This window comes from Phocoena sinus, chromosome 10 (assembly GCF_008692025.1).
Source record: "Phocoena sinus isolate mPhoSin1 chromosome 10, mPhoSin1.pri, whole genome shotgun sequence".
NCBI classification, from domain to species: Eukaryota; Metazoa; Chordata; class Mammalia; order Artiodactyla; family Phocoenidae; genus Phocoena; species Phocoena sinus.
Window position 1 is genome coordinate 50,794,143 of NC_045772.1, and position 21,252 is coordinate 50,815,394.

At 41.7% G+C, this 21,252-nt stretch overlaps 1 protein-coding gene across 4 annotated transcripts in view; it reads left to right on the plus strand.

The window, feature by feature from the left end:
* The window catches only part of GRIP1 (glutamate receptor interacting protein 1), a 702,730-nt gene that overhangs the window by 614,877 nt on the left and 66,601 nt on the right, over window positions 1-21,252 (plus strand). For all 4 annotated transcript variants that reach the window (XM_032645739.1, XM_032645736.1, XM_032645737.1 and 1 more), the window contains 2 exons: window positions 8,763-8,843; window positions 21,109-21,178. In XM_032645739.1, coding sequence (XP_032501630.1) covers window positions 8,763-8,843; window positions 21,109-21,178 — 151 coding nt within the window. The remainder of the gene's footprint in view (window positions 1-8,762; window positions 8,844-21,108; window positions 21,179-21,252) is intronic.

Sequence of the window (21,252 nt, forward strand, 5' to 3'; positions counted from 1 at the left end):
GAAGAGACATTTCAGCAGAGATTTAAAGGTTGAGAAGGAGCCAGCCATGTCAGAATCTGGGAGGAGAGCATTCCAGGCAGAGGGAGCAGCCAGTGTAATAAGCTTGGTGGATTTGAGGAACAGCAAAAAGGGCTCTTGCTGGAGCATATAAGGGAGCTGGGGATAGGAGTCAGGTTTGGATCTGGAGGTGGGGTGGGAGAGGTTGGAACAGGCCAGTGCAGTGCCTTGGTACAATTTTACAAGGGTAACGAAGTCATGGAGCCTGTTACGGAGGGGACTGAGATAACCTGATGGATGTTTTGGAGAGATCCCTGTGAAGTGTAGGGGGGACAGTAGCAAACTTAAAGAACAGAAGATCGTAGCAGAAGATTGGTGGCTTGGACAAGGCGGTAGTGCTAGAGATGGTGACAGAGAGCGAAGTTTAGGATGCGGCTTGAAGCAGAGCTAACTAACATAACTTGCTTATGGGTCGGATATGGAAGATGAGAGAAAGGGGAGATCCTAATGATCCTGAGTTATGAAGGTGAGTGCTTGAGCAGATAGCCGTGTCTTTAACTGAGAAGAAGACCTGAAGCGTAGAAATTTGGGGATAAGAAAAAGAGTTCTGTTTTAAACATGAGTAGGCAAATCCACTGTCAATACTAGGGAAAAAAGGACAAGTACATCCATTCCTTACTCAAGAGACTCTTCCCAAGTACCAGTTACTAAGTGCTAGGTGCTGCGCTACGTTCAGATCATTGAAAGAAAGAATAGAAAGGATCGACATCTTCAAGGACTTTGTATCCAATTAGACACAAGAAAGAACTGCTGAAAGATAAGAATAGACTTGCTGAAAGTGTGTTGCCACTGGAATGCAGAAGGAAGTGCCCGGGAGACTGCAGGCTACCTCCTGGAGCCTGGGATTGGGGTCTCTGCTGGAGAGCAGGACTGAGGAGTGACCAACATGGCGGTGATGGTTAAAGTCATGGAATAAAGGACACCACTAGGGAAAGAGTAGAGTTAAGAAGGGGACTGAGGAGGGGACTTTGCCTGAGGAATACTAAGATTTAAAGGGAAAGGACGCTAGTAAAGGAGACGATGAAGATGCTATAGGAGAAGTGGGAGGAGAACCAAAACTCTTTGGAAGCCAAAGCAAGAGTTTCAAGGCAAAAGTCGCCATCAATAGCATAAAAGTGCTGTGGAGAATTCAAGTAAGGAAGGCAGGAAAGGAAATGTCCACTGGATTCAGCAATTAGGAAGAAAGACATCGTAGAGAAGTTTCAAGCAACTGAGGGACAGAAGTCGGATTGCAGGGAGCTGAGGGGTGAGGGAAGAAAGTGTGGAGAAGTACAGACAATCTATGCTTGTTGTCTGTCTGCCAAGGGGTCTTGGAAGACAGTTTGGCAGGAAAAATGCAGGGAGTAGATGAAAAGGACTGGAGGCCACCATGGGCGCCCCTTTTGAGAACTTCTGCAACATTTAGTTACATACTTGGTGCTCTGTCTTATACTGTCCTATCTTCTTTTTTTTAATTTATTTATTTTTGGCTGCGTTGGGTCTTTGTTGCTGTGCACAGGCTTTCTCTAGTTGCGACGAGCGGGGGCTGCTCTTCGTTGCTGTGCGCGGGCTTCTCATCGCAGTGGCTTCTCTTGTTGCGGATCACAGGCTCTAGGCGGGAGGGCTCAGTAGTTGTGGCTCATGGGCTTAGTTGCTCCGAGGCATGTGGGATCTTCCCGGATCAGGGCTCCAACCCATGTCCCCTGCACTGGCAGGCGGATTCTTAACCACTGCGCCCCACCAGGGAAGTCCTATACCACCCTATCTTCTAATCAGTGGTTCTCAACCAAGGTCAGTTTTGCCCCAGAGGACATTTGGCAGTGTCAAGATATTTAGCTGTAGATGAAAGGAGATGGGACAACAGATAGAAGGGGATTCCACATTCAGAGAGGTGTTATTTTGTTTGGTTAAGACTGGAGAGATTTGAGCATGTTTGGGGCCCAAAATAAATGAAAGAGAAAAGAGATAATTGGTAGATATGGGTTTCCAAAGGGATGAGAAGGGAAGTTATCTAGAAATAGGTAGATAACTCGTCTAAGACAGAAACTAGCAGACCTCTCCCTAGGAGTCTGAAGAGAAAGATGTGAGAATGTAATTACATTTTTAGCTGTGTTTAGGAAGATCATGTAAGAACTGTCAAGCAAAGGTGAAAGGGTGAGCACCTTGGGGAGTTGAAAAGAATGGTGAAGGTTTAGAATAGCTAATGGGGACATGAATGAGATAACCAACCAGACTCACGTAAAGGGATTTTCAAGCTGGGTGGTAGACCAAGCAGAGTCCAGAAGCTCTAAGTCTATAGCAACATCAAACTGCATGGTCAAGTAGTTTTTTGTCAGGAGACCTCAACTGCCGAAGAATAAAAGCAAAGACAGTAGATGATTAGATTGATCCAGAGACTGAGATTTCCAGAGAAGTTTCAAAGAAGGAGCACGTAAGTCATAGAGGTTCAAATCGTCGCAGGAAGAGCAGAGGAATGATTATGATAATAGCATCAAAATTATCATGGTATTTATCAAATGCTTACTCTATGGCATGTTACTTTTCTAAGCCCTGCCTGTACATTAGCTCATTTAGTCCTTAAAACAGCAATGGAGAAAGTTACTATTATTATGTCCCCAGAAAACGGAGATTCCCATTAATGGTAGGTCTGGGATTTTAACACAGATAGTGCGGCTCCAAAGGCCACACTCCAAGCACTACGCATACTGCCTGTGCTTGAAAGAATCTAGCTTAGAGAGGGACGGAAATCAATAAAGGATCAGCATGAGAGACCAAAAGGAAAGGGAGCACTTAAGGAATTAGGAGTCTTCAGGAAGGAAAATGGGGGCAGTGAGAGGAAGGGAATGAGAAGGCTAACAGCCAGGAGACTGAGGTCAAAGTGGCATGTTAGAGTTTAAGATTTCAGAGGTCAAGTAAGGCTCAGGGTAGTGAGCTGCCGAAGTGAAGCGGAGTGGAGGCAAGTATCATTCAACCAGAGGTCTGGAAGTGGGGGATGCAGAGTGATGGGCGGAGCATCTACGTGGTGAAGTCTCTCAGGAGGAGGGCGGGACTTGGAATGAGGAGGGCGGGACTTGGAATGAGGAGGGCGGGACTTGGAATGAGGAGGGCGGGACTTAGAATGAGGAGGGAGTATGAACTAGCTGCTCCTGCCGTGTACAATCCCATCAAAGTCTCTCTGCAGTTGCTGTTCCCTCTGCCTGGGCAGCTCTTCCCCAACATGTCTGGGTGGTTTGCTCACTTCATTCAGATCTTTGCTCAGATTGCTCAAAGGAGCCTTCCATGACATCTATCACTGTCTGTCCCCTTGCCCAGATTTATAGCTCTTCTTGTCCCTTCTTATGCCATGATGTTATGGGGTATATTTATTTGTTCATTGTCTTGTCTTCTCCAGTAGGAAAATCTATGATGTCAGAGACTTTGTGCCTTTTGTTCAAGAATGTACCCCAGCACCCAGAATAGTGCTTGGAATACAGGAGGCTCTCAGCCAATACTTGGTGAATGAATGAATGAATGAATGAGGTACAATTGGCACTCCTGAGAGACTAGGATCAGGAAGTTCAGTCTGCACCAAGAATTGATTTCATACCCATTGCTTCTCTGAGGTTCCTCGTCTCTTGGTGCTGCTTGTTTCTTCACATCTGCTCCCTTTGTCCCTGTACAAGTTTTCTGTGACTTCTGACTGTACATGATCGCCCCATCCTTGCTAACATGCCCAGCCAGGACTAGCCATTTTTAACTTGTAATTCCCAAGAAAAAGCACCTAAGTGGCCCAGCTTAGGTGTAGCATCTTCCCCTTCCCGTCAGCTGTGGCCAAGCAGAAGCCAGTAAAAGACCTCGTAAGGATCAGTCAGATGGCACTGAGAGTATACCTTTCAAATAAGGCTGTCCTGTGGCCCCAGAATGTACTTATTATAATTGTAGAACATTCATGGCGGGAGGACTGTTATAATCCAATACCTTCATTTATTTATGAATGGGAAAACTGAGGTTCAGGTGGGGAAACTCAAGGTCATACAGCAAAGTGAACGGTAGATCCCGGGTCTGTTGACTTGCACCTGTCTTTTCCATATCGTATTACACTCCCTCTTCAAGACGATATTAGGGTTCCCAGCGTGAAACAGCAGGATTTCTGAGCTTCTGCCCTACTGACATTGTTTGTTGAGGGGAGGTGTCTCTCCTATGCACTGTAGGATCTCGGGGAGCATCTACTCTCTACATCCCAGTAGTGGAATAGCCAGCACGATTGACCTTCTCCATAGCAGTGTCTACTAAGTATTTACTTGTGCTATACATGCATTTTTATTTTATGTGTATCACTCCTAATTGTCTGGATATGAACCACCATTCATTTCCAATTCTTCCTCAGAAATATATAATACCCAGACACTAATTCTCAAACTATTGGATCTTAGAGATTACCTATCTCTATTTTATAAACATTCTAAGTGACACAGACAGTGGTTAAAAAGCTTGACGGTGAGTACACTTTTGCCTAAATCTGTCTCTTTTTACATGGGTACCACTGTCCAAACAAATTGTAGTAATGTTAAAGGGATTTTTCTTATGCTGAAGTTACTTATAACCCCATCATTCTAATAAACAAAAGTTTATTTTTTATATATTTCTTTACCAAAGTCCTTTACCATACATATAATTTTGTAAAGCTATAATCATAACATATGAACAGTTTACATTCTGCCTTTTTCAATACTGTCTTTTAAATACCAGTGTACAATATCATGAATGCTTAAAGTTTCTACTTTAATGCTGAAGTTACTTTGTTGGAAAAAATACAGCTTTGTCCTGGCAAGAAGCCTCCGTGAAAAATCCTATCAAATGTTGTTTGCCATCATTACTAGAATCCCCCGTGTTTTCCTCTGTGTGAGTGGGAGTTAAACATTTACATTTGCCCCCATTATAATTCCTTAATTTTTTCAAATCTCACAAGGGTGTCCAGGTTGATGAATTGTGATGTGGTGGTTATCTTACTGTGCCAACAATGAATGCTTTGGGCAGAAAAAGCAGACCAGTTGGAAAGAAAGAGGACTTTGTTTACCCAAATGTGTTTTTAATTACAGTATTAACAAAGATAAAGCAAAACCAGGGAAGCACAAAATAATCACATGGGAGTGTAAGAAAATAAATGTTCTGTTTACTTACTCTAAACCTGTTGTTTCTCCAAATATTGGATCTTTTTCCTCTTTATTATCATTTCCTTAAGAAACCCCAAATTAAACGTGCCTTGGCTTTAACAACCAAGTAATTGTATGGGGGGAAAAATTACCAAATAGAAAATAAATCATGTTGACATTTAAGAAAATGAAGCCACAGCTTGATCAAAGAGATTCATATGTTGATATTTATTCATCATTATAAATATTTCAAATCTTATGTAGTCAAAAGTGATCTATTAGTTTTCCAGGAAGCGATAATGTCTCCTTCAGTGTCATTAACAATGTTAATCTTGGTCAAGATTCCCTACATTAAAAATGTAAAGCAAGGGCTTCCCTGGTGGCACAGTGGTTAAGAATCCGCCTACCAATGCAGGGGACACGGGTTCGAGCCCCGGTCAGGGAAGATCCCACGTGCCGCAGAGCAACTAAGCCCGTGCGCCACAACTACTGAGCCTGCGCTCTAGAGCCCGCGAGCCACAACTACTGAGCTTGTGTGCCACAACTACTGAAGCCTGCACGCCTAGAGCCTGTGCTCCGCAACAAGAGAAGCCACTGCAATGAGAAGCCCGCGCACTGCAATGAAGAGTAGCCCGGATCGCCGCAACTAGAGAAAGCCCACACGCAGCAAAGAAGACCCAACACAGCCAAAAATAACAAATAATTTTTTTTTAAATGTAAAGCAAAATGTTTCTATAGTAACTATTTTAGATCTGTGTTTTCCAGGCCCTTATGAATCAAAGACTCACTTGTATAGCATCTTGGGCAAGATGTCATATACATACATGGATACACATATACATACATTATGCTCCCCTCCCCTTTCACAGAGAACATTTTCGTAAAACGGATAACACTAAAACAAACATACATGAAATGAGTTCTCTAAATAGCAAAGCTATTTAGTTGCAAGCCACAGAAATGCACTCAAGCTAATTTAGACAGGAGAGGCATTTCCTGGAAGCACACTGGTGTTTCACAGCCTTTGAGGACAGGGAATAGGCAGCCCCTGGAAGAGCTAGACCCAGGGGCTGTCAAGGCTAACCACTGGCTCTCTCCAAGACCTCACACTGTCCTCAAGTACACTTGTTTCTTTCTGCCTTCTCTCTGCAGCCTGGCTATTGGTGCGGATGGGCCAAACTAGCCTCTTCCAAATACCCTGTCTGCCCCCAGTCTGCATGCTAATTCCAAATTCCTAAACTTTCTCTTTTGGTGGTGGGAAGCAGGTAGTAGTTAGCCTTCACAAAGATTCAGAGAAGAGATGAAAGGAAGGATTTGAGAGATCTTTTAGAAGTAAATATTTGTGATACTTGGAGCACCTGAAGTAAAGAAGTAAAGCATACCGAGGTGGTTATTACTTAACCTCATTTCTCTTTTTCTGCCCCAATATATTAAAATTAGCCAGTCTTTTTGAAATCTACTGGGGGAAATAACTAATTTTATCTATCTCAAGTTCCGATTGGGAAATGGGAAGGATACAAATTCTTCATGAATAAATAAACAAATAAATATATGTTGTTACTTCCTGGCACATCTTAGATTAGTCTTAGTTGAGGACAACATCTGTGACACTCAGGGGGCCACACCTGACAGGACAGGAGAATTAAGAAGAGAGGGAGGAAGTGGGAGAAGGCGACAGATTCCCTCACGCCCCAGCGAAATGAGGAAAAAACTGGGAAGAAGGAAGAAGCCAGAGGGGACAGACTTGCCTTTACCCAGCAGCTCCGGCTGAAACTTACCAGGGCAGTTTGGGGAACCTTCTTTACAGATGACTTTCTAGAAGCCTGGAGGGCCCAGGAAAATCAAAATTTTACTGTGTGCTCCTGTTTGTCTATGCCAGTTACTCTGAGTTGGAAGATCAGGTTCTGGTCTTATTATTATTATTACTTTTTTTTTTTTTTTTTTTTGCGGTACGCGGGCCTCTCACTGTTGTGGCCTTTCCCGTTGCGGAGCACAGGCTCCGGACACGCAGGCTCAGCGGCCTTGGCTCACGGGCCTAGCCTCTCCGCGGCATGTGGGATTTTCCCGGACCGGGGCACGAACCCGTGTCCCCTGCATCGGCAGGCGGACCCTCAACCACTGCACCACCAGGGAAGCCCAGGTTCTGGTCTTACAAAAGGTTTACTGCCTAAATTCTTCATGGGCAAGTAGAAAAGGCCAGGAAGAGCAGGTTAAGACAGATGAAGGAAGGAAGTACTCTGCTTCCATGAGGCCACCCCACCTTTCACCTCTGCTTTGCAGAGACTCAAAACATGTTAAAAATGTGATTAACAAATTGGACTAGGGGCCTGAGGACTGAATAGTTCTACCCACATCACAGCAGCTGTAGTTAATTCTTTGTGGCGGTTTGGGAGCTAGCTTGGCGCAAAATGAAGCAGAAAAAGTGGTTTCATTCCAACATCCCACAAGCCTCCCCTTATGCTAATGTTTCCTTTGTTTCTTGCCAACCCTTCCCACCCCTTTCTAAAACCTTCAAGAAAGGATTATAGTCATTAGCTACTTAGTGTGAATAGATGTTATCTCTTAAGAGGATATTTCCATTTTAACCTTGTCTCCAATTGAACGCCTCCCAGACTGTTAGAGGAATTTTAAGAATATATTTAAGAATATGTAGCAATTCTTTCTTTCTCAGATACTGTCACGCCCTGGTAAAATCACAGTAGATTTATCCAAGGTTGAGAGTCGAGCAGTACACACCGCTTCCCTCTCTGTTCCTACATTAGCTTACTTCTCTACTGGTTGGCCAACATTTGAGCCCAACTTCGCTCTGTTCCAGTGACCCCTGCCCTCGTGCTCCTCCCTGAAACGTCCCCATGATCCAGAGACTAGAGGGTCATCCTTGGTGCAGTGGGACCTCTTGGGTCCCTTTGTTCCAACTCTGCTCAGCACTCAGTCTGGGTGGTTGTGGTCAGGACCATTCTGGTTGTGAGATATTTTGACTATCACTGCTGCTTCTACATCTTTAAGTGTACTTTTCCACATTTACCTTACAAATTCAGGCACACCTCTCCTCCTCCAAATCAACAACCGTCACAGCTAACTGAAATCTTTTCCGAAATCGATCTCCCCCAGCTATGAATGAAAAAAAGAAAGCACTGCTGAATAATAAACTCTGCAAAAAATATGGTTGGGGGAGAAAAGAATATAACTACTTTTGGTTCTTCAACTTTAGTATACCTAAGAATCACCTGGAGAATATGTTTAAAATGCAGATTTCTAGGCCTTGTCTTCAGAGATTCGGATCCCACAGATCTGGGATGATTCGGGAATCTATATTTTTCACTTGCATCCTAGGTAAATTTGATGGAGATGCTGTCTGAATCACACTTTAAAAACGTGGAACTCGACTGTTGGTGTGAATTATGCACTGTTGCCTGTGGGTAGGACGTCTGTTCTTCACAAGGAGCTTAGTTTATTAGGATTTCATGTCAGTTCCTACAGCTTTAACTACAGACGATGATGATGATACAAGTACTCCTGATGCATTTTCATTGATTGGTGCTCCAATCTTCCTAGTCTTCTCTAAACACATTCTTTTTTGTTTTGAAATTACAGAGTCTGTCATCCCGAGTAGTGGAACATTTCATGTAAAGCTTCCTAAGAAACACAGTGTGGAACTTGGAATAACCATAAGTTGTAAGTACAAGTGATATCTTTTAAAATGCAGAGTTTTAGGAAGACATTACAAAAGTGTATTCTCAAATGGTTTACAGGCATGGCAAATGTTTTAAGTTTCATTGCCAAGTTTCTACCTAATGGTACAAAAATGTGGAGCCAGTCACCCTCCAGCACTGAATAGCTGTGTGAATGGAGCAAGTTACTGGAACTCTCTTCAGTTTCAGGTTTCTTCACCTATAAAATGGAAATAAGGGTATCTGCAAAATATCCTCATTTTGTAGGTTATTCAGAGTATTAAATAAAATAACATATTTATATACCTAGTATAGTCCCTGGCAAATAATGAGTAAGTACTCAATAAATACGTCTCACACACCCCACATGAATAATTAGGTGGCATATGAAGGAATAGAGGTTCTCTACATTTTAACATACTATAGATTAAGTTTTCACAATAATCTGTTGAGACCATCTTCCCATCTGTCCACTATGCATCTATAATTCATTTTGCAAGAGTGAAATAATGTCTTTTTCTTTAGTAACTTCCTGAATTCCTCCATGGTACAAGGTGCCTGGGTAATCAAGCCAAAAAGAAAAGGAGGACATATAAATGTGTTTAATTCCCTCTTTTCCTCAGGCTCTAGATTTATAACTGCTTTGGTAAAACAGCTTTGAAAATTTGAGCCCCAGTGGAAATTTATAGAATGGAAAGTGAGGTCTCTATGCTTTTAATATCCATAAACTAAGTTCATCCATAAATGCTCCAAGAAAATGAAGCAAATGATTAATGCATGAAGACCAAAGGAGACCTAGAAGCAACATCTGTGACCAAGGTGTGGTCCCTTCCAGAGAGTGATGAGGCTACATAAAGGTGCCTCACTACACTCTGTCGGATAGCGTTTACATCAGTGGCTAAGGCAAAAACAAAGAGTTCTCAAGTGGGTGTATGAAATGGGAGCTGTTCAATTCAACTTTGACAATATACATTTAACATCGAAAATGAAGTTCTATTAACAACCAATAAATCACATATATCTAATGTAACACCAAAAATAGTGGTACTACAATATGGAATAAATGTTAAGAACAAGAAGCCAGGGCTTCCCTGGTGGCTCAGTGGTTGAGAGTCCACCTGCTGATGCAGGGGACACGGGTTCGTGCCCCGGTCCAGGAGGGTCCCACATGCCACGGAGCGGCTGGGCCCGTGAGCCATGGCCGCTGAGCCTGCACGTCTGGAGCCTGTGCGCCGCAACGGGAGAGGCCACAGCAATGAGAGGCCCGCGTACTGCAAAAAAAAAGAACAAGAAGCCATATGTATGAGAGCCTGTATCTCCCCCAACCCCCAGTACTGGGAGAAAAGTAGGACTGATGGATCTGACATTCCTCTGTAGAGTAAGTAGAAAGATGAAATGGGACTTTGGAGACTCCAGACCTATTCTAGTTGCTACTGCAGTCATTTACGCCTTTAACTGGGTCGCTTCCCCTTTCGGTTTGTTCATTACGAAGCAAAGATGGTATGCCACTGTTCTGTCACCAGCTGTGCTTGCTGAGATTAAGGGAGAGCTCATCAGCACTTACTATTCTAAAAGTATTTGGGGCTCTACGTGGCTTCTGCAACCCCCATGTAACTTTAACCCTGCTCTCATTTATCCTGTCTATTCCATTCCATTCATTTATTCCATCAGAATTGGCCGTGAATGTGGTACCTCTTGGAGTTGCGCAGTGTGGAGCCTGCTTGCTGGCTGCACGCAGAGACCCTGCTTCCACCCCATTCTTTCTTCCTCCTGCCTCCATTCAGTAAAGACACTCTGAGTGCCACGGCCCAATACTAATGGACATTTAGGTTGTTTCCACACTTTGGTTATTGTAAATAGTGCTTCTGTGAACCTAGGGGTGCATGTATCTTTGTGAATTATAGCTTTGCCCAAATATATGCTCAGGAGTGGGATTGCAGGATCATATGGCAACTCGCAATAGATTTATTCTTAAAGATTAATATACATAAGAATGTAATTTAACTATAAAGGAGAGTACCCCTTTAAAAACTAATCCTGTGATAGATTCCTTTTTCAAAGCCAGTATTTATATGTTCAGTTTGTTTCAAGTGTGGCCGTGTATACACAACTGCAAAATATTTTATTCACATAAAGAATCATATAAAATTATGCTTTATGATGATGTTACATAGGTACTAAAACTGATTTTAATACCAATCATGGAAACTATCCCAGAACCCCACAAAACTGCTTGAATTTTAGCCAGCTGTAAACTAAAGCTTTTCACGGAAGCTAAAAGTTTTGTGCCATACCTGGATGGAGAAATGGTACGTAAGCTCATCAAACGTGCCTGTCGGTCCTTCTAGAGCTCCAGCTCCATTTACACAACTAATCATCACCGTCCTGAGTCTGTGTCTCCTCGTGGAAAATACTCCTATTTTGCCGGTTGAGAAAGCAGAATTTGCTAAAGAAAGAAAAAAAAGCAGAATCCATTTTCATTGTTACAAAACAGTAAGTTCCTGAGGTTTAGCACGGTTCCTGGCACATACAAGATGCTTGTTTAATCCCTGTCTTTGTGGAAGGAGTGAATGAGGAGTCTGTAAACAATGTTCTTCTAACCAGTGTGCCCTCCAGGAAATGAGCCTCTGAGGGCGATGAGGAATATAGATGCTTGTGCAAAGTCTATTGCATGAACTGAAGAAGGATGAACTTGGAAAATGATGAAGAGCAAGGACTCAGAGCCCAGACTGCCCCACTTCCCAACTCTCTTGACCGCTCTGTACTGAGTTTCCTTGTCTATAAAATGGCGTGCTCATTACCTTCTTTGTAACATTGTTGAGAAAATTAAATGAGTTAGTGTATGTAAGGTGCCCAGAACACATTATGAACCGTAATGAATGCTAATTATTATAATGATCGATATTTATTTTCCACATAGAGCCTCATGAAATATTTTAAGCAAGGCTCTACCCCACAAAATTTAGTGCCAATCGTAATTATCAAAGGACCCTCTTCTCACTCATACACACACAAGTACTGTTAGGGAAACTGAGGCACTACAGGGGTTTATGAATGTTTCTTTTTTTTTTGTACATCTTTATTGGAGTATAATTGCTTTACAATGGTGTGTTAGTTTCTGCTTTATAACAAAGTGAATCAGTTATACATATACATATGTTCCCATATCTCTTCCCTCTTGCGTCTCCCTCCCTCCCACCCTCCCTGTCCCACCCCTCTAAGTGGTCACAAAGCACCGAGCTGATCTCCCTGTGCTATGTGGCTGCTTCCCACTAGCTATCTGTTTTACGTTTGGTAGCGTATATATGTCCATGCCACTCTCTCACTTTGTCACAGCTTGCCCTTCCCCCTCCCCACATCCTCAAGTCCATTCTCTAGTAGGTCTGTTCTTTATTCCCATCTTACCCCTAGGTTCTTCATGACATTTTTTTTCTTAGATTCCGTATATATGTGTTAGCATACAGTATTTGTCTTTCTCTTTCTGACTTACTTCACTCTGTATGACAGACTCTAGGTCCATCCACCTCACTACAAATAACTCAATTTCATTTCTTTTTATGGCTGAGTAATATTCCATTGTATATATGTGCCACATCTTCTTTATCCATTCATCTGTTGATGGACACTTAGGTTGTTTCCATCTCCGGGCTATTGTAAATAGAGCTACAATGAACATTGTGGCACATGACTCTTTCTGAATTATGGTTTTCTCAGGGTATATGCCCAGTAGTGGGATTGCTGGGTCATATGGTAGTTCAATTTGTAGTTTTTTAAGGAACCTCCATACTGTTCTCCATAGTGGCTGTACCAATTCACATTCCCACCAGCAGTGCAAGAGTGTTCCCTTTTCTCCACACCCCCTCCAGCATTTATTGTTTGTAGATTTTTTGATGGTGGCCATTCTGACCGGTGTGAGATGATATCTCATTGTAGTTTTGATTTGCATCTCTCTAATGATCTCACTATCTTTATACAAAGTCCTCTTTCTGTATCTTCATCTTGTGAAAGCTCTGAGTAGTGAGAAATAGGCCTCCATCTCGGGAAGCGTACCATCAGAGCCTTCACGCTCAGCTTAAGGCTCACTCTTCATACCTAATTGACTGAGAAATGAGTTCCTCTGATTTGGGATGTGGTGAGCAGTTTTAGACTAATTTTCATAAGTTCCTGATGAGACATTCATAGCACAGTAGCATCAGGCATTACTTTTATAGATTTTATTGCTATGATATGGAGTCATTTATTATAGCAAATAAAGTAGAACAGCCTAGCAGAAGGATGCAGTTTGGGAAGAAGCAGCATCCTGAAGCTCTGACACCTCAGCCAATCAGAAACCAGAGCCCATACCCTCCAATGCAGCTCACCTGCCTTTCAAGTCAGAGAACTGTGGTTGTCTCTGCAATGTGTAGTTGTCAGTAAAGATCTTTTGGTATCGAAGTTTTCTTTGGAGGTTTTATTATAAGGGAGTTTTTATCTACTTTGTACCGTGCATGGCACTAAGCAGTTTATATGTGTTTTCTCATTTAATCCTGAAAGTGGCCCTATAACATCTGTGTCCATTTTACACAGCTGGATAAGCTGCCCAAAGACCCAGAACTAATAAAAGGCCGTGCAGGGATTCAAACCCTTTCTGTCCGATTTAACACTGGCTGTGTTCGTGTTAACAGTCATCCCTGTCACCATCTGATTGATGAACCTTCCCAGATCCTATATTAGAAAAGCAAGAGACAGCATTTTGTGAGTGCAGTTAATTTATTGGCTTTCCTTTTTAGTTGTGACTGAATTGTCTTCAGGAACAAAGGCCTGCTTTGTTTTTTGTAAAATCATAAAGCATTCTTTATAACAAGAACAACAAATCTGTCATTTTCGCCTTAAGTCTTAAACGTATTTAGAAGAGAAATGTGTTCATGGTTTTTTGCCAACTTTGCAATAAAAACTCTATTCACTGGTCCATTTCAAATCAAATAACCAGTTTTACTTGCCAGGTAGTATATATATATAAATATGTGCGTGTGTGTGTGTGTGTATATATATATATATACATATATATATATATATATATATACACGCACATATTTATATGGTTACAATGAAAGTAAAACTGAATGATTGTGTGAGTGAGTGAATGTGTGTGTGTGTGTGTGTGTGTGTGTGTGCTTCTCCAGTGTAGTTTGGACAGTTTATCAGGCCCTTTGAGCAAAGTACCTTGACTAGCAGAGTAAGTTCCATGAACGGCTAGACATTATAGAATGTTCTTGGAATGATTCACATTTAATTAGCTTCACACTGCAGAAGATTTCACCCATCTTCAGATACAGAAAAAGTGTTTTAAACAAAAGATAGGGACTATCATTTTCTACCTCTTCCAACAACTGTTTGAGAAGAAAAGAATCCAAATTCACTGTGAGAACCAGTTTCTGACAGTGACAGATGACCAGTGATTTTAAAGCTTCATTGAGTCAAAAGATGCTAGCTTGAAAACACGCCTTTAGCCCTGCTCCTACCCCAAACCCCCATTTTAAAATGACAGTATAAGATTTTTCAGGAGGCAGAAACTCATAAGGAGAAGAGGAAAAGAAAAATAGATAACAACAACCAAATTTGGAAGTGGCAAAGAAGATGGAGAAAGATGAATTTAAAGAAGCAGAGCGGAAAGCTGACAGTGAGCCTGAGCTGCATCCTAAACTCCCAGCGAGTCAGAGAGGTGGAATCAGGAACTTCTGGAAGCAAGAGTGATGGGAGAGGGCTTCCCTGGTGGCGCAGTGGTTGAGAGTCCGCCCACCGATGCAGGGGACACGGGTTCGTGCTCCGGTCCGGGAGGATCCCACATGCCGCGGAGCGGCTGGGCCCGTGAGCCATGGCCGCTGAGCCTGCGCGTCCGGAGCCTGTGCTCCGCAACGGGAGAGGCCAGAACAGTGAGAGGCCCGCGCACCGCAAAAAAAAAAAAAAAAAAAAAAAAAAAAAAAGAGTGATGGGAGAGTACGAACACAGGGGGATTGGTTGAAAGTCTGTTAAGAATGAATGAGTCCCTCAGATGCCTTCCCCAACTCAGAACCGCCAAGCACCTCTCCCCTTCCTGGCAGAGCCTAGTTTTATCCTCTGGAAAACGTGAAAGGGAGGGTCTCTGGATTGGGAGGGCACAGCTGAGTGTACCAGTCCAGCTCTGAAAGCAGAGATTCAGTGAAACACTGAATGAGGAGGCTGCTGGTCTTTTCACAGAAGCTCAAAGAAGCCAGGTATCCAGGCTTAATCCCCTCCGAGCTGGAGGAAGAATCAGTGCCATCTGACCCAAAGAAGCAGTCTGGCCTGAACTATACAGTGACGACTGTAATCCAGGAGCCCCACTCAGGGGCACCAAGCTTTCAAACAGCTACTTTGCAGAGCCATCTTTGATGTGAACAGACAGCTAAGAAAAACACAGGCACTTGGAGGAAAGAATCTAAGATGCAAGACTATCACCAAAAACAAAGAAAAAAACAGAAACAGCACATGCAGGAAGAAGAAAACTTTAAAAAGAAAAAAAATGATCATTACCATCATTTGTATCCCTGGGTGGGAGGCCCTGAATACTATTACACAGTAGCCTCCAGAGGGGAACAAAGAGCTCTTGAAAAGTAAGAATATGGCAGAAATGAAGGAGTTCAACAGAAATACTGGAAAAAATGTTGAGGAAGATTTCTAGAAATTAGGACAAAACGACAAATAAATAAATGAAGAATCTAGACTAAATAGGAAAATTATACGCGTCCAAATAACACAATATCCAAATAATAGACGTTACAAAAAGAAAGAGGAGAGAAAAGCATCAAGGATATATTTTCATAAATTTCCTAGAATTGATGGATATAAGTTTCCAGATGTATGGGTCCATGAGCTGTGGATGAAAACAGACCCACACCAAGGCATGTCATCATGAGATTTGAAAACTGGGAGAAAAAGACAATCCTCCAGGCTTCCAGTGGGGGTGGGCAGTTTTCACACAGTGTATCAGATAATAAATAATAACCGAGTAATCAGAGTGGCGTCAGGCTTCTCAACGAATAGCAGTTCTGGAGTCTAGAAACCAATGGAAGAGTACCTTCAAAATTCTGAGGGAAAAGAAATTTCCAGCCTAGAATTCTCCATGTAGCAAAGGTGGAAGTAAAAAAAAGACAACTATGCAAGAATCCAGAATACTCTCCTCCCATGCACTCTTCCTCAGGAAGCTGTCAGAGAACGTGTACCAACCACCAAAAGAGAGTAAAGCCAGGAAGAGGGAGAATTGGATTCAGGATGCAAGGGCTCCAAGGATGCAAGAGAGAGTGTTAAAAGGTAAACCGAGGCATATTAAACATTTTAAGAGTTTATTTGAGCAAAAAAATGGATTCAAATCTGGCAGCACCAAACCAGAAGTAGTTAGGAATGCTCCCCCAACAGGAGTCTGGGGAAAGACAGATATAGGAAGAGCGGAGGCAAAGAAAGGAAATTATTTAACTCACTGTAACTTAAAGCCTAGTTGGCTGTTTGTGACTGGTTGTCGTTAGTATTTTGATTTCATAACCTTGTAAAAGCTTAGATTTTGGTTGGCTTCCTTGGGCTACCACAGCATTAGAGCCACCTCAGTCTAATGGCCTCCTTCTTTAATTAATTTAACAGGAATGAAAAGAAACTCTGGGTTCCCAGGGTCTGTGGGAAGGAAATTCCCAAGGTCTGTGTAGTAACCCTAGAAAGCAAACGTTCCAGATGGGTTGGAAACCTCTAATAGAATTCTTGATATGATATAACATGTTGAGAGATTACAGATCTGAGGAGTTGAATTCATGGTAAACACAAGAAAATTAAGCCAACAAAGACATCAAGACAACAGAAAATATATCCTGTAGAAAAGGCAGGTAATCATGCCATGCAACATGGCTTGTCTTCTAATACTGTTTGCAGTCATACTAAAGTAAATGCTAAATATCGATTTTACAAAAAATGACAAAACTGTATTGGAAGAATGGGGGAACAAGAACTGTGTCTGAATATGGTGGTGATGTAGAGGCGGAAGAGAACTGAATTCTCATCTTTCGTAACAGAAAGAGGCAGCATGCGAGATTTTTTCTTTTTTTAGTTGCGGCATGCAAACTCTTAGTTGCGGCATGTGGGATCTAGTTCCCTGACCAGGGATCGAACCCGGGCCCCCTGCACTGGGAATGTGGAGTCTTAGCCACTGGACCACCAGGGAAGTCCCCCCATCTCCCCTTTTTATCCAGCTTTTCTCCAGGATTTCATGGCCAATGCCCAGAGCAGACGTGCCTAGCTCATAGTTGGTGTTCAATGAGTATGTGTTCGATGGATGACTCTGTGAACTTCAATTCAATGGATTTCACAGAATTGTTCAATGGAGAACTCCAAACAAATTCAAAGCACTGAGCGAGTGCTAATGTATTCTCGCTCAAAGAGTCACAAAGCCCTCGGAGGTGAGGCAAGTCAGGAAGTGAGATCCTTCCAATGAGGACAGTGGCAAATGAGAGACGGAAGGCTCCATCTGAAGGAGAGAGTGGGAAAGTGAGTCCACTGTTGCTGGATAATCATCATAATAAACACTTATGTGCTGTATTGTATGCGCGCTGCTCCAGTCACTTTACGTAGAAAAATTCAATCCTTACAACAAAAACTGTATGAGATCAGCACTGTTGTTCTTTACCACCGTTCCACAGACCAGGAAACTAAGGTGTCTGAACACTGTGTGCTCAGGCATACACGGCTTATATGTGGAAGAGGCAGGATTTGGAACCCAAGCATTCTGGCTGCCAAATCTTGCCTCTTCATCACTATACCATATTGCCTCTCTAATTTTTTAAAAGAAGCTGTACATCTGTATGAAATCTACTACTTTTTAAATGTTGGCAACTAATTTTTTAAAGCACTACAAGTCAAGCAAAGCATGCTTGGTTTGTACCTTCCTCAGAGAAGAATCAAAACATGGTGCTAAACTAAGTGTCCATCGACAAATGAATGGATAAAGATGTGGCACATGTATACAGTGGAATATTACTCAGCCATAAAAAGGAACGAAATTGAGTTATTTGTAGTGAGGTGGATGGACCTAGAGCCTGTCATACAGAGTGAAGTATGTCAGAAAGAGAAAAACAAATACTGTATGCTAACACATATATATGGAATCTAAAAAATAAAAAGGTCATGAAGAACCTAGGGGCAAGACGGGAATAAAGATGCAGACCTACTAGAGAATGGACTTGAGGACACGGGGAGGGGGAAGGGTAAGCTGGGACAAAGTGAGAGAGTGGCATGGACGTATATACACTACCAAATGTAAAACAGAGAGCTAGTGGGAAGCAGCCACACAGCACAGGGAGATTAGCTCGGTGCTTTGTGTCCACCTAGAGGGGTGGGATAGGAAGGGTGGGAGGGAAACGCAAGAGGGAGGAGATATGGGGATATATGTATATGTATAGCTGATTCACTTTGTTATACAGCAGAAACTAACACACTATTGTAAAGCAATTATACTCCAATAAATATGTTAATAAATAAATTAATAATATAGGCTAAAAAAAACATGGTGCTAGGTCTATTCACAATAGCCAAGACATGGAAACAATCTAAATGTCCATCGACAAATGAATGAATAAAGAAGATGTGGTAAAAAAAAAGAAGATGTGGTACATATATACAATGAAATACTACTTGGCCATAAAAAAGAATGAAATAATGCCATTTGCAGCAACGTGGATGGACCTAGAGATTATCATACTAAATGAAGTAAGTCAGAAAGAGAAAGACAAATAACATATAATATCACTTATGTGTGGAATCTAAAGTATGACACAAATGCACTTATTTATGAAACAGAAACGACTCAGATATAGAGAACAGACTTGTGGTTGTCAAGGGGAAGGGGAGTGGGGGAGGGATGGATTGGGAAGTTGGGGTTAGCAGATGTAAACTGTTATATATAGAATGGATAACCCCAAGTTCCTACTGTATAGCACAGAGAACTATATTCAATATCCTATGATAATCCATAATGGAAAAGAATATAAAGAAAGAATGTGGGCTTCCCTGGTGGCGCAGTGGTTGAGAGTCCGCCTGCCGATGCAGGGGACTCGGGTTCATGCCCCGGTCTGGGAGGATCCCACGTGCCGCGGAGCGGCTGGGCCCGTGAGCCATGGCCGCTGAGCCTGCGCGTCCGGAGCCTGTGCTCCACAACGGGAGAGGCCACAACAGTGAGAGGCCTGTGTACCGCAAAAAAAAAAAAAAAGAAAGAATGTATATATATGTATAACTGAGTCACTTTGCTGTACAGCAGAAATTAACATAACATTGTAACTCAACTATACTTCAATTAAAAATTTTTTTTAAAGAAAAATAAAATAAAACATGGTGCCAGGGTGTGCAAACCATGACTGAGCCCTCGAAGCCCCAAAGGCATGGCCACATTTAATGTGCCTGGTAAGCATGGTAGTGATAGCGTCAGGAGCTCAACTTCTGGGCTCAACTTCATCACTCCAGTGGGCATCCACCCTGATGAACCTTTCAGACCTCAAGTATGGACTTGATTAAAGGAGAAAGAGAAGAATGTAGTAAACATGAAATGGGCACCATACATGTCTGTAGACCATTAGAAGTTTCACACCCCTCTGCAAAGCTGTGTGGGTTTGTCCAGAGGTCACAGTGTTATTTTCCTCTGTTAGAAGGATGACAGAGATGGGTTTGATGTATTTCGTTGCCTATACTGTTTTGTTTTAGTCCGTTTCAATGGAAAATGAATTTTTTTAAAAACCAAGGGAAACATTGAGTGCTCTGTGATGGTTACTAAAGCTTGGAAAAATATCATGTAAAGTTATTGGCAGATGCTAGGAAAGTTGTATTTGCTGATTATAACAAAGTTTTTGTTTTTGTGCCCTGTGCCCAGAACGATTTGCTGTTCTGAAATGTAATATGAGTAAAACCGCTGGATGTTTATATTTCTGTAGCGGAATTATATCAAATCACTGAGTGGAGGTTTAAATTATGAATTAATTGTAGTGAACAGAATGTTTTGCATTCTTTGCTAGAAGCTAAGAATAGTGATTGGATGAAGTCCCATTAACATTTACTGTGGACTAACTCGGTGGGTAAGGTATTGATATATGTGTTTGCTTTTTCTTTCAATGATGTGTTGCGATATTAAACCATCTGTTCTTGTGCATAAACATTTTCCTGGGATTCAAATGGGATTATGGGATATGATATGGTTCTATGATTATTATGGGGTGATCAGACTGTTTATAATAAAATCTTACATTAGGCGCCTTTTAATGATCCTTAAAAAGAAATCACCCCAGGCTTCAGGTTGGTAAAACATCTCCTATTGGAGGCAAATTGTTGTTTATAAATGTTGGTATGTTCATTTTAATTATCGAACTCCTAAATTAAATGTAAACTTTCTAGGTCAAGATGATATTTTTGTACTTAAATATGGACTATAGTTCATTTTGAGGATTAAGTCTAAGTAGACTCATTCCTAATGGCTTTTCATTATTATTATTCCATTATCACCAAAGGGAAATATTCCTAAGAAAATTTATAAAGCCCAAAACTGACCACTGTGCAGGATAATAGATTTATCTATAAACTCAATAAAAGTTACATGTACATGTTTAAATATGAATATTTATATAAGTATAAATAAATAGCATCAGTCAGATTTCTGAACATTTCAGAGCATTCTAGGTATGAATTTGTGAGCAAAATTTTAATATTTGCAGTCTATCTAGCAAAAGATATCCTTCTGGGGAAAAAAAAAAACTTACATTAGTGATTCTCATCCACTTTCCCACCCAGTACACTTGAGTAATATGGCAGGATCCCATGAAGAGTGGTGTCTCCTCACTGGTAAGGAGTGAAAGAATGGGTAGGAGAAGGGATCACATGTAAGTACCACTAAGGGGAGCCCCTAATTGCTTTTAATACACTTTTCTGTTGGACTCTTCACTCTTCACCTCCCTCTCTTAAGAATCACAGATTGAAATAGATTTAATCCAGATGGGCAGCTTTTCAATTGCTTTCTCCAATTGCAGATTTAAAATAACTTTGCTTTAGTTTTCAAGTTTATGAGTACTTTAACACAAACATATTTTTATATCAAGAAGGGGTAATATGCGCATTTTAAAATTCATTTGCTGATTCTCTTTGCTTTGCATACAAACTGTACTTGCATTAATGGCTGCTATACAGTGAGACCTGTACAGTAGTGGGTGAATCGTGGATATAAAGATGTGACTATTCTATCTTCATTATTACAGCACCATCCAGTAGAAAACCGGGAGACCCCCTGGTCATATCAGATATCAAGAAAGGCAGTGTGGCACACAGGTAAGAAAGATGGATTTACTGATTCATCCCAAGGTATTTCTTAATCACAGCAGAAATGACCTCTTCCACACCCA